The sequence below is a fragment of the Octopus bimaculoides genome, chromosome 3 (assembly GCF_046866305.1).
Source record: "Octopus bimaculoides isolate indiv1 chromosome 3, ASM4686630v1, whole genome shotgun sequence".
NCBI lineage: Eukaryota > Metazoa > Mollusca > Cephalopoda > Octopoda > Octopodidae > Octopus > Octopus bimaculoides.
In genome coordinates, this window is record NC_142930.1 from 67570784 (window position 1) to 67585997 (window position 15214).

Consider the following 15214-nt stretch of genomic DNA (forward strand, 5'->3'; position numbering starts at 1 on the left):
TAATTAGTGCACAAAATGCACTTTTTAATCATCAGTGCAGGCATAATCAAGACATAAAAATGAACAAAAAAATCAACATACCAGATGAATACCAATTGTATCCAGCATAGTACATAGTGCTGAATATTATTCTGAATAAAAACATGTACCAAGATGCAATTCGAAAAGCCCGCCTCTTTCATAAATATATAAATGTGAACAATTCTATGTACTATGTTGGACACATTTGGTGTTCGTCTGGTATGTTGATTTTGTGCACTAATTATAAAATCATATGATCTGCAGCTGAGTCTGTTTTTAAAATGCTCACTTCGAGAGTTGCATTCGCTCGTGTTCGGTACAATGTGTTTATCATAGTAGTTTTGACTTTAAGAGTCCCTCCTAGTGAGAGGCATTTATGTATAGTAATGCTCTTAATCATCATCATCATCGTTTAACGTCCACTTTTCATGCTAGCATGGGTTGGACGATTTGACTGAGGACTGGCAAGCCAGAAGGTTGCACTAAGCAGAGTTTCTACAGCTGGATGCCCTTCCTAACGCCAGCCATTCCAAGAGTGTAGTGGGTGCTTTTACGTGCCACCGACACGAGGGCCAGTCACACGGTACTGGCAACGGCCTCGCTCAAAAGGTGTTTTTTACGTGCCACCTGCACAGGAGCCAGTCCAGCGGCACTGGCAACGACCTCCGTCGAATGATTTTCTAATGTGCCACCAGCACAAGTGCTAGAAGACGACGCTGGTAACGATTACACTCAAATGGTGCTATTTACGGGCCACTAGCACAGAAGCCAGACAGCTGCTCTGGCAATGAACACACTCGGACAGTGCTGTTAGTGCTCCACTGGCGCAAGTGCCAGTCATCGAATATGGTTTAATTTCGATTTCACTTGCCCCAACAGGTCTTTGCAAGCAGAGTTTAGTGTCCAATGAAGGAGAGGTTGGCATGGGTGCCAGTCGTCGGATTTGGTTCGATTTTGATTTCAGATTTCAAATTCACTTGCCTCAACAGGTCTTCGCAAGCAGAGTTTAGTGTCCAATTTAGTAAAGATACAAATAAGTGGGCTTGCCACACTTCTAGCAGAGGTCACAGCTTATGCTCTCACTTGGCTTGCCAGGTCTTCTCACATACTGCATATTTTCAAAGGTCCCGGTCACTAGTCATTGCCTCGGTGAGGCCTAAAGTTTGAAGGTCATGCTTCACCACCTCGTCTTCCTGGGTCTACCTCTTCCACAGGTTCCCTCAACTGCTAGGGTGTGGCACTTTTTTGCACAGCTATCCTCATCCATTCTTGCCACATGTCTATACCAGTGCAGTCGTCTCTTTTGCACACCACAACTGATGCTTTTTAGGTCTAACTTATCTCTCAAGGTACTTACACTCTGTCGAGTATGCACACTGACATATAAATAAATATATTTAAAGGGAATAATTAATAAAGTTTTCCCCTATGAGGTTTTTCACGCTAACTACTTGATAAATCCTGATAAAGATTTTATATATATACATATATATATATATATATATATATATATATATATAATTGTTAAACAGGACAGCAAACATTAAGGCAAGGCAAACATCTCAAGTTATATACAATATTATTAAGAATTTCTTGATAATATTGTATATGACTTGAGATATTTGCCTTGCCTTAATGTTTGCTCTCCTGTTTAACAACTATATATCTACTGTAGCAGAAATCTGCAATGGCTCCATAACTACCATCTCGGCTATAACCTTGGCGCTCCAGTAATATGCTCTTAGCTAGCGTACCTAATCATTTAGATCACCTGTGAACTAAACCCCCATAATTTGTATATATATATGGATATATATATATATATATATATATATATATATATATATATATATATATATATATATATATATATATATATATATATACATATATCCATACACACACACACATATATATATGTGTGTGTGTGTGTGAATGGATATAGAAATATATATATATATATATATATATATGTAATACAGAATGGGACAAGAACGCAAAACATCAAGACAGTTAGGTGATACAAGAAAGGGACAAAACATGGACAGGTCATTTGGAGTTTTCTCTCTTCAGTCAAGATCCAGACTATCTTTGCAATTTCGGCTGGTTATTCTCGATATTGCTCCAATCTGGCCAGCCCCAATGAAGAACTAAACTAAGAGCACTAAATTCCCTGGAAGAAAGCAGCAAATGTATACAAAAACAAGGACGGAAAAAACGAACACTGTTACACAAATACAGTAGGAATAATGACGGGACATAGCGACAGATGTCTTTCGACTAAGGACAAATAAAATTAATCTGGTGTATATGGAAATAAGGCCTTACAGCTGGGATACAAGATTTCACAGGCACAGGGAGGAATAACGATGTTGCATGCTCAACAGCCGCCCAAGAAAGAAAGGTCAGGCTTGGCCGAACACCAGTCACGTGGGAAGAGAAGAGAGAGAAGTAGAGGCAGAGGTACAAAAAAATTAAGGAGGGGCAAGAAAAAATGGCAGGGACACAGTGAAGTGAAAAGTGGAGTCTCAGGCCAACCAAAGCCTTGTAAGTGGATTTTGTACACAGAAACTGAAAGAGGACTGTCATATATATATGTGTATATTTGTGTGTGTGTCTGTGTTTCTACCCCAACCATTGCTTGACAACCTATATTGCTGTGTTTACATTCCCATAACTTAGCGGTTTGGTAAAAGACACTGATAGAATAAGTACTAGGCTTACAAAGAATAAATCCTGTGGTTGATTCATTTGACCAATGGTGCTGCTCCAACATGGCTGCCGTCACATGACTGAAACAAGTAAAACAATAAAAAAACTATGCCATTTTCATCCCAAGCAAGGCCAGGTATCTCTACTAGTATATATATCTATACATGACGGAATCTCCTGTCAAAGATGACGTATGACTGTTCAGTTTTTGCTAAATGACCTGCACAAATGATTTTCTTTATGGTGATCAAATGTATGTGCTGTACATTAGCTCACTTCCTCTATCCAATTGACATTGTACTGGTGCACAAGTGTGCCACACATCTGATGTCGGAAGCCTCTGTATGATAACCTCAAGTTGACCAAAACCATGTGAGTTGGTTTGGCTGACGGAAACTAAGCCCATCATGTGTGTGTTTCTGTATTTGTCTTGCACCACCATCTGACAACTGGTGTTATGTGTTTATGTCCCTGTAACTTAGTGTTCAGCAAAAGAGACTGATAGTGTAAGTACCAGACTTAAAAAAAGGACTACCATCGGTACATTTGCATGGCTGCAGTCTGATGACTGAAACAAGTAAAAGAAAGAAATAAGATATACATAATTTATTATATTAGTTGTGTCTAAGGTGGTGAGTTGGGCAAAATACTTAGTAACATTTTGTCTGTTTTAATGCTTTGAGTTCAAATGCCACTGAGGTCAACTTTGTGCTTCGTCCTTTCGGGGTTGATAAAATAAGTAGCAGTTGAGCACTGTGGTCAATGTAATCAACCTGTGGTCAATGTAATCAACTCACACCCTTCTCTGAAATTGCTGGCCTTGTGCCAAAATTTGAAACCTTTATATTAGTTGTGTCTAACTGCCTTACATTTGTTACTTAGCTTCATGCTGAAAATACATTATCACTAGTATAGTTGTATGTACATGTGTATGTATATATACAGACTCTTACACACATACATACACACACTCACACACATACACTTGCACAAACACATATGATATATAGTGATCATTTAAGTTCTTCATCTGATGCTTGTACTGTCATTACACTTTCCTAAAGTTAAGTTTCCTCTGATAGTTAATTCGGTGAACTCTGCGATCATGGCAAATAAAAGTAATCATAAGTGGTAATAATGTGTGGGTGGGTGGGTGAGTGGGGGTGGGGTGGGGCTTAATATGTCTTAACTGAAAAGAAAATCACCAGATTACAAATGGGAAAGAGGATAAATTTTTATAACTAAGATCCAGTTGAATATTTCTTTGTATAAATTTAGTTTAACAGTTGTAATAACTGTAGTGGTAGCAGTGATAGTAATGATTGTGTAGTAACTATTTTAATAGAATTTGTATTGATTAAATTCTGTATAAAGAATTGTTTAATTTGCGTCATACATTTGCTGTTATTTTCAGACATTTATTTCAAGAATACTATGACTGTGTAATGAGGGCTCAGCGTTTATCTGCTGCTAAGCAGGCCATTTCTAAACCCAGTACATCTACAACGTTGTTACAAACAGATGACTTGCTCATTTACCTTCGTTGGCTTATATCTTATTTGCATTCTACCAAAAAGTTTCACCAGTATTTGACAGTAAGTACATATGTTTGTGTTTCTTGGTAGTTTTCCTTCCTTGTTACCAACCTAATTATGTCTCTTTTTTTTTAATATTGAAATAGAAGTATGATACCTAGATAATAAATTCAAAAACCTTATCATTATTATTGTGTATTTTAAAGTGATGAGCCAACAGAATCATTAGCATGCTGGAGAAAAAATGCTTAGTGTTCTTTCTTCTGGCTTTTACATTCTGAGTTCAAATTGTGCCAAGATCAACTTTGCTTTTCATCATTTCAGGGTCGATAAAATAAGTACCAGTGTAGCACTGGGGTCAATGCAATTTACTCACCCCTGCCCCAAAATTTCAGGCCTTGTGCCTGTAGTAAATAGAAAAGATTATTAGTGTGTCTTTTAGATGAGCCTTACATTAAAAGATCCTTAACTCCATCCAAGATACTATGCAATATTTTCATTCATGCTCTCACAACAATCATTATCTGGTTAGTTTCAGTAGTTTTCCTATATATGTATACATGTATGTGTGTGTGTGTATATATATATATATATATATATATATATATATATATATATATATATATATATATATATATATATATATATATATATATATATACACACACAGACATGCAGGAAGTAAATAGACACTTTTAATTTTCAAAATCTTTCATTTAATATGCAAAGCGAACAATTGAAATGTAAACAATAGGTAGGACTACATACTTTAGTATTTAGTTGACATTCCCTTTACAGTTTTTAATTCAGAAACTCTTTTTGGCATTGAACTCTTGTGGAATTTCTGCCCAATTTTCACACAATTGAAACAATTCATCTTTAGATTTTGGTCTCTGTTGAGTTTTTCATATATCTCTATCCAGTATGCTCCAAAGATTTTCAGCTGGGTTCATGTCAGGAGATTGGCTCGGTCAAGGAAGCTTCTTGATCCCATTTTTAGTCAGCCATTGTTGATTACTTTTCATTGTGTGACATGGAGCAATGTATTTTTCAGAGTTTATGGTTCCAACACATTCAATCAGCTCAGAACGTTCATTGCTAGTAACAGCTCCCCATACCATTACAGAGATACCACCATGTTTCACAGTTGGTTGGAGTCGTTTCAAATCAAATTCTTGATTGGGAAGCCTCCAGACCCAAACACGTCCACTGTCTGAAAATAATGCAAATCTGGATTCATCTGAGAAAATCACTCTATCCCAAAATGAACTGGATTTTTCTGACATCTCAACCCATTTCTTTCTTTTCATGATATTAATTGGTTGATACCATAATACCCAAGCTTATGCAGATATGTAACACACATTCTTGGACTAACTTCTTGCTGTTTTGCAATGTCAGAAGCCTTCGAACAGGGTTCATTTTCCACAATTCTCTTCAAACAGCAAAGCTTCTTTTCTGAGGGCCCAGATCGTCTGGGACGAGAATCTGTTGATTCTTTTCCTCGGCTTTTGAATTGCACTATAATTCTATTAACAGTAGTAAGAGGAATTTGAAGATTTTCAGCAAATTTTCACTGACTAAGACCAGCCTCAGATTGCCCAACAATATGGCCTCTTTGAAAATCTGACAGTTCTGCTGAATTTTTTGTGCATGGCATGGTTACTCTTTGCAAATGTTTAATATAATGGCACCTGGAATGAAAAAGAATAACTACATTGTAAACTCTACACCGCTGAAAACATATTAAGATGCTTAGATCAGAAATTTTGAAAATAAAAGATGTCTATTTACTTCCTGCATGTCTGAGTGTTTGTGTGTGTGTGTGTGTGTGTGTACATATATATATATATATATATATATACAGTGGGGGGGGGGGGGAATAAATATTCATACATGTCAAAATTCTTTATTTATTTAATTTCTAATGAACATAAATGGGATATACCCATACTATATTTGCATACACATGCATAAACTAAGAATATGCAAAAGAAACTAATAAATTATAGAAACTAATGAATTTATATACAATTATAAATATTTAGGGGCGAAAAAAGTATTTGTACAGAATAAATTTATGAGTTTCTATGCCACAAAATACTGTTAAAATAATTTTTGTTTTTACTAGAACTTTCTTGTTTGTTCCAATAATCTTATCAGTGGTCATTTTTAAGTGTCAAAACGCTAGCTTCTTCATTCAGCACTAAGACAACATAAAGTAGTGTCGTAATAATGGCGAAAAGTAAAGAACTCACAAATTCAGTGAAAAACTTAATTATTGAACAGTGGAAAGCAGGTGAAAGTTACAGGAAAATATCAGAGACCCTTTGTATACCATTTTCTACTATATTTTCATTTATTCAAAGACATAAAAAATCGGGAACTGTTGAAAACAGAATAAAATCCGGTGCACCACACAAGATTTCCCCTAGATCTTTAAGAAAAATGAAACAAAGAATTGAAAAAAACGCAATGATCACCAGAAAGGAGTTGCAAGAAGATTTGTTAGCTTCAGGGACTAGTGTTACACTATGAACAATCAGCAATGAACTTCATAGGAATGAACTGAAGTCATGCTCTCCTAGAAAAACTTCAATGTTGACTAAAAGGCATAGAGATGCCCGTTTAAAATTTGTTTATGAACGCAAAGATAAATCTGATACATTCTGGGAAAATGTTCTTTGGACAGACGAGTCGAAAATTGAATTTTTTGGACGAAATTCGCGTAGTCATGTTTGGAGGAAAGATAGTACCAGCTATTCGCTGAAAAACACAATTCCTACTGTAAAGTTTGGAGGTAGCAACATCATTGTGTAGGGGTGTTTCTCTGCAAATGGCACTGGCAATTTATATGTGATAGATGGTAGAATGAATGCAGAGATATACCAAAATATTTTGAACAATAATTTATGGGACTCTATAGAAAAGCTCCAGCTTTGTGAAGGGTGGGTTTTACAACAGGATAACAACCCTAAGCACACGGCGAAGTCTACCAAAAATGGATTGTCAATCAATATAAAATTATTAGAATGGCCAATCCAGTCACCTGACTTGAACCCCATTGAAAATTTGTGGCATTATTTGAAAATTAAAATTCATTCAAGAGCCCCAATATGCATTCCAGATTTGAAGAAAATTTGTCAAGAAGAATGGGAAAAAATTCTGAAAGAAACATGCAAGTCATTGATTATTAACTACAAGAAGAGATTGGTTGAAGTGGAACTGAATAACGGTTATGCTACAAAGTATTAAATCAGAATTATCAGTTATTTATGTTCTGTATGAATACTTTTTTCACCCCTAAATATTTATAATTGTATATAAATTCATTAGTTACTATAATTTATTAGTTTCTTTTGCATATTCTTAGTTTATGCTTGTGTATGCAAATATAGTATTGGTATATCCCATTTATGTTCATTAGAAATTAAATAAATAAAGAATTATGACATGTATGAATAGTTATTCCCCCCACCACCACTGTGTATGTGTGTGTGTATATATATATATATATATATATATATATATATATATATATATATATATATATATATATATATATATATATATATATATATATATATATATATATATGTATGTATGTATGTATGTATATAGAGGCATGTGGCCTAGTGGCTAGGCCATCACACTCACAATCGCTAGATTGTGGGTTCAGTACCCTGAGTAGGCGGTGTGTTGTGTTCTTGAGCAAAACACTTCATTTCAAGTTGCTCCAGTCCCCACTTTTGACCAGTGGGGAATGTTGTTGATCTGCTCGCCTCACCAGCGGGGTGGCATCATTTGAAGGCTAAAACAATGTAAATGTGAATTGTGACCGCTGATGTGTAACATCTGATTGCCCGGTTGATCACGTAAGAATCTGCATCAAATTTTTCCAAAAGCATGGCAATGTCTGCTCAGAGGCCTACGCAATGTTTTCAAAAGTTTTCATTGTTCGCAACACAATCAAGGAGATCTTGTGCAACTGAAACTTGAGTGTCTTTTGGTCAGCTGAAAGCAGTTTTGGCACAAATTTGGCAGACACGTGACTCATACCCAAATCTTCATTGATAATGAACTGAACTGAATTGTAACTAATCTGCACATCCTCTGATAACTCACGGATGGTGATTCAATGGTTTCCCTTCACAGCTGCACTTGCATCTGCAATGTTTTTCTCAGTTCTGATATTTGCAGTTCTCCCAGAACATTCATCAATATCGACATTTTTTCAGCCATATGGGAAATGTCTGAACCACTCGTACACTTGTGTGCTGCTCATGCACTTCTCTCCATACACTTTCTGCAACTTTGCAAAAGGCCTCTGGGCAGGTATTGCCATGATTACTTTCTCTGTCATGATCAATGCAACAATCACACGCTACACACCTACCTTCCAAGCACTGCTGTAAACAGTGGAAGTGAACTAGAATGTTAAAACTTAGTGCGCATGCACAACAGTCTGGATACTTATTGATCAGACCTCATATATATATATATATATATATATATATATAGAGAGAGAGAGAGAGAGAGAGAGAGAGTGAAGTGTATTGCCACTTAAATGTGGCTGACCCCTAGGGGTGGATGTTACTGTTGCTTTTAGCCCCAGGAGGACATCTCCTCCAGCTGGCTTATCGACACACTTCTGTGTCCTGTTTGTTTTGCCAAGGGAAGTTATCCCTCTCATCGTGATCTGTAGCATGAACAGACTCGAGTTTCAGGGTTATTTCCCTTCGTCAGCGTCCGATAACCAGCTGGAGGAGATGTCCTCCTGGGGCTAAAAGCAACAGTAACATCCACCCCTAGGGGTCAGCCACATTTAAGTGGCAATACACTTCACTTTATCGTGCAGTTACTGTTAATACCTCGTTTAGAGAATTAACATTACTTATATATATATATATATATATATATATATACAGCAATCCCTTGCCATATTGCAGTTCACCTATCACCCAGTCAGGACATCCTAGTTCATCTATCTTGCACTCAGTACACTGCGGATTTTTCTGGCTATTATATATAAATTTATATCACAGACTCCTCAGTATATCACGGGTTTCTGTGACCGATAAGTATTTAGATTTTTTAGATTTTAATTATTTCTGTGGGAGGGTTTGGAATGTAACACCTGCGATAGTCGAGGAATTACTGTATACATACATACATACATACATACATACACACATACACACACACACACATACATACATATGTGGGAAATTCTGTCTGTGGGTGTGCTTGTGGAGTTGTTAGCTAACTCTTCCTACATCGTTTTATCGATCTTGTTGAAACTTGACATTGAGTAGAACTCATGTCTGGAAACCTCATTTGTGAGAATGAAACATTTGTGAATATGGAACCAAGGGATAAGCCCTGCTTTCCCGGGAATTACTGGGTACATCAGCTAGTATGTGTGTGTGTGTGTGTGTGTGTTGTGTATAAAATCAAGAGAACAGAGATTTGCACATCCAAGTTTTGTTTTACAGTTAATCACATCTTTCTTTGTCAAGACCTATACACGTTTCCGCTGCAAGCCAGTGCACACTGTTAAATGCACATCTTCGTGTTAATTATTGGTTCAACTTCATCAGAGTCTACTTTAACTGTTAGTCGGATATCATCTGAACATAGTACAGGGTCTTGCAGATAAATTGAGACAATTTTTATGATACATAAAACTGGTTATAAATACTAAAATAATGGTAGAGGACAGATATAATTTTAATGTAACATTTATGACAACAAAAACATTTATCAGTCAATATGGCTGCCCTTTTGGCTCCACACAAGAATGAAATTGTTTTGAAGCTGCTGCAACTTCCGCCTTTTTGATTTTGCATGTTGCACACACAATGCAGGTCTTCAAACTATTGACACTTGAGTGTGGTGAAGTATTTGTCCTTGTTGAAGTATGTCCCATAAAAATTAATCGAGAAGGTTTAGATCTGGGCTATTACTGGGTCAGATGTTGGCCATCACAAAAAATGGCACCTTCTCACCAAGGAAAGCCTGTGTTGCTTTTGACCCATGGCATGGTGCAGAATCCTGGATAAGCATCACATTGTCAAGCCCAAACTTCTGTTCCATCCAAGGTAACAGAGAGTTCTTCAGGATGTTCAGATACTCCTTTGTGCCAATCTTCAAGTCAGACTCAATAAAGTGTGGATCCATGACACTTCCATCACTTGCCATGGCTCCAAATAACATCACAGAGGCAGGATTCTTAGTCTCAAACACAGTGGGAACATCAGAAAGGTTGTATGCAATCACTCAAAAATTTCTGAAATTCACCTCAGCATCCACAGTGAACTTCTTGTCCACGAACATGAGAGTTTTTCCTGCACCTTGATGCATGATGAATGACAGAAGCTTTGGGCATCTCTCAGCTCTGATTGCTTTGACCTTGGCTGTTAGGAGGTGACGAACATAGCCAGTCATGCCAAGGTTCCTGTTCACAGCTCTGGACACTGGAAAGGGACACATTGCATTTCTTTGCAAGAGTTGTCATGGATGTGGATGGGCTGGCATAGATGTAGATGGTGGAACATGTCCTTCTATAGCACTGATTTCTAACATTAGCATATAACCATAAATTTTTGGAGATGCCAGCCAATTAAATCAACTTAATTTTAATGATCTCAGAAGGATAAAAGGCAAAGTTGACTTTAGTGGGATTTGAACTCAGAATGTAACTAAATACATTTTGTTCAGTATTCTAATGATTCTGCCAAACTGCCAGCCTTGTGTCCCCATATAATATTAGTAATAAACAAGTACTGTTTTTCCTTTATTGTATGTCTGAATATACTTTGGATGTTTATTGTATTTGGATGTATAAGATATACTGAATATATCTTTCTTAAATATTCTTCCATCTGTGTATGAACAACTGGTGATAATTTTTATAAATATTTAATTTGTTAGTGGAAAAAAATAATTGACATCAAACTTAGACTTTGCTGCCATAATGGATCATGAATAAATTCAATATAATGTAATGTATTGTTTCCATTTCAGTTGATTAAGTGGTTACCTTTAATCCATATTGATAAATTTACATTTACAGAAGAAGATGATGACATGGTAAATTTTTTTCAGATCTTACTCCTAATTTCTTTCTGTCAGAATCTAATAGATTTTCTTTTTTTCCTGTATTTGAAAATAGACAAAAATGACATATAAAGTAATGTTTGATGGTTTCCCTTAAATTTTCACTGAGTATTTGTCACAGATTTGAAGTTACTTCCTGGAAATATTTTCTTCCAATTGTTAATGCAGTAGGGCGGTTCAAATATTGTATTAGAAATAAAAGTATTTTGATTGTAAACCCAGTTAACATCCAGTTAGCAAACATTTAAAATAATTGTTTACACTTTAGTTAAAAGTTTGAAATATTTATCTTCCTATATATTTAAATTATTTGAAAATATTTACCTGTAATATGTGTATATGTGGGGGATTTGGTAGTGATACTCTCAAAGCTTAGGTCTGTTCATAGCTCTTTTGAATATAGAGCCTTCATAATAAAACTTAGCAAAGATTTTTGAATATGACTGAGTGGATAAATAGAAGAGAGAGTGTTACGTATGAGGGCGAAATGAGTATGAATATGAGTGTGATGGTGGGGAAACAGGTTGATAGGTGTGAGACGATGGTAAGAGAGAAATTATGGAAGAGAGACAGTGGTAGCTACTTGCTGGTTGTTAAAGAGATTGAATAAAAAATAACATGAACAGTGTGATAGGCTAGCAATAGAGATAAATGTTGGTAAGAGAAAGCTTATGATAGGTTGCTATAGAGAGTGGTGGATATCATTAAATAATCATATAGGGGACAGATAGTGATGGCTGGTAGTAAAGAAGGATGATAGTAGTGAGTACTGGATATGGACAGATTAAAACCATCCCTCATTACACAAGCATCAGGAGGGAAAAATAATAGATTTGTAGAGAGGTGATGGTGGAAGAGAAGTAGAGGGATAAGGGTTGAAAGATTAAATATAGGCACATCAAATGCCATTCCGCATTATACAAGCCACTTAGTGCAGTTGATAGGAGAGAGAATAATAGCTAAAAGAGTAACATAGAGGGTAGTAGATGATATCATATCAGGAAGATAATCACTGAGCTACTCAAATGTAGATATATTATATACCTCCCAGCTGCCATTACTGCCACCATTTTAATGTTTATTTCATCATGATTGTACAGGTTGATGTGTCTTCTTTAGCACTATTTGTTGCTAATCTCTGCAATTTTTGATATTTCCTTCATGAGGTTCAACATTCTGGGATTCGATCTTACTACTTCTTTATATTTCTTTCTCTCTCATCCACAAGTTCCAACAATATGAAACACTTGGCACGTCTTTGTATATCCTGCATAGTCTCCTTTCTCTACATTGCATCTGATTCCGTGTCCTCTTATGTATAAATTTCTTTTTGGTTCATTTGTGTTTTGTCATTCAGGCACACTAACATTGCACATCCAACAGAGTATGCTCTCTTCATTCTTTCTGGCCCTTACAAATCTTATTTTATCATGCTCTTACTACTATACAGTATTGCACTTTGTGAAGTCTGTTCTTTATTCTGAGGGAGGAACCCTTTACTACCAACATAGATAATTTGTCTGAACTTTTTCCAACTCATTTTTATTACTGTTCTTTCAGAACACCCACCTCCACTGTTAATTAGGTTACCTAGGTAACAAAAGTTATAAACTAATGAGCCTTTAGAGTAATTGAAATAATTTATTCCTCTTGTATTCTCACTACTAATTCCTCCTGCCTCATACAAAGACTACTTTCTCTGCCAAGTTTACCTGTGGTTTCACTACACTTCTCGTGCATCCATAGTTTACACTGGGTACACTGCATGAAACTTCTACCTTGTCCTTTTCTACATTTTGAGGATGGCTATTTCTGGGGTGGTGGCAGAAATCTGCTTTCTTCTACTTACTAAAACTTGTAATGCTCTTCAAGTTTAGTTTGAAGGCCCTTGATTACAGGTTTTACTTCCAAGTCTAGAATTTCTTCTCTAAATTTTATACAGATTCCATAAGAATAAGGTCATCAACATACAAAAGTTCTTGTAAACAGTCAGTCTTAAACTGCTTTTCTATGACTTGGGGTACACTGAGAACTGAGCTTTGAAGAATTTCTACTTGCACACTAAATTTGTCACTGACGTTTTAGCTAACTTTCACATTGCCTCTCTATGTATGGCTTATATGGCTCATACAAACCATTCATCTATCTCTAATTTCTTTGGCGACCATCAAAATAAAGAGCATTGAACCCTAGTTGGTTTATGCTAGGTATAGAGCTAAGTACTTCTGCAAGTTGTCTTCCTCTAGGAATGTAGCATTGGTAGTTCCTCTTACTGACCTACATCTCATCCAGGCTAATTCTCTTCCTAATCAATTGTACTGTAACTTTTCATTACATGGTCCAACAATCTGTTGTCTCTGTAATTGCCTCTCACAACAGCATCTCCTTTTCCCTTGTAATTGTCAACAATGATATTGCTACACCAGTTATTGAGACCTTCTGTACTACCTGATTGATTATGCAAATAACTAGCATATGACTTTCTTCACCAGATATTTTAAGCATCTCTTTACATTTGTTATTTAGCTCCATGCTGAAAATCACCAGTGTATATGTATGTGTGTGTGTGTGTGTATATATATATATATATATATATATAGAGAGAGAGAGAGAGAGAGACATTTACACACACATACATAGACACACTCACATGTACATACACAAACACATATGATATATAGCGATCATTTAAGTTCTTCATCTGGTGCTTGTACTGTCATTATCCTTTCCTAAAGTTAAGTTTCCTTTGATAGTTAATTCAGTGAACTTTGCAATCACGGTAAATTAAAGAAATCATAAGTGATAGTGCATGTGTGTGTGTGTGTGGTTTAATATGTCTAACCTAAAATCAGCAAATTACAGATGGAAAAGAGAATAAATTTTTATAACTGAGATCGTTGAATACTTTGTATAAATTTCGTTTAACAGAAGTAATAACTGCAGTGTTAGTAGTGATGTTGAACATTGAAGTAGTAATTATTGTCTAGTTTAACAGTTGTTCCCTCTGTTAGATTTATTTGGTTTAAGCTCTCACACTCCCAAGCATTTTTCTTATTCAACAACTTCACATAATAGCACTTCATATCTCTTCCTTTTCAGCATCAGGAAGGCCATGTGTACTGTTTATTATTCCATATATATATCTTCTCAATAACATCTTGATTCTCTCCAGCACACTGCCTAGCAGTATGGAACACTTTGTGCTTCTAACCCTCACACCACAGGACATCTACAAACCTCTTGATTTCTGCATCTTTCCATTCTAAGTATAACAGACATCTAGCCTCTCTTCTTGCTATTTGATATTATTCTCTACTGTCCCCTTTTTTCAGTCTTTCTAAGCTTGTCTTTTAGCTTTTAGAGCTCCATTTACAGTACTAATCCACCATTATATCAACATTTATTTTGCTCAAACCAGCCACAGATTTGTAGTTCCCAGCAGGTTGGTTGTCTTATAGAAACTTCCAGTTGTCCTCTATTATGTCTCTATCTCTATTTCTGAGTCTGTTTAGCTCTTATTCTGAAGTTACTAAGCACTAGTCCATGTTGAGTGGTACTGTCTTCACTAGGGAAAGACTTAACATTTCCAGCCATCTGCCTAAAATCTATTTGGTTTGGATCTTCACCTGATTGGTTGGTGATCAAGTAACTTGCCAGTTTCTTGAAGTTAGTGATGCAAATGTTTAGGATTATTTGCATTACAGGAACCCAAGAGCTTTAATCCCACATTCCTCGTTTCATATCCTTAGCATCCATGTACACCAAAAAAACTATCATGGTATTGCACAACATCATTAGCTATAATTATGAAGTTTTTATCAATTCTC

General features: G+C 36.0%; 1 protein-coding gene across 4 annotated transcripts in view; it reads left to right on the forward strand.

Moving 5' to 3' along the window:
• The window catches only part of LOC106870340 (uncharacterized), a 181922-nt gene that overhangs the window by 32405 nt on the left and 134303 nt on the right, over positions 1–15214 (forward strand). For all 4 annotated transcript variants that reach the window (XM_089349157.1, XM_089349159.1, XM_052966373.2 and 1 more), the window contains exons 6-7: positions 4148–4328; positions 11295–11360. In XM_089349157.1, coding sequence (XP_089205283.1) covers positions 4148–4328; positions 11295–11360 — 247 coding nt within the window. The remainder of the gene's footprint in view (positions 1–4147; positions 4329–11294; positions 11361–15214) is intronic.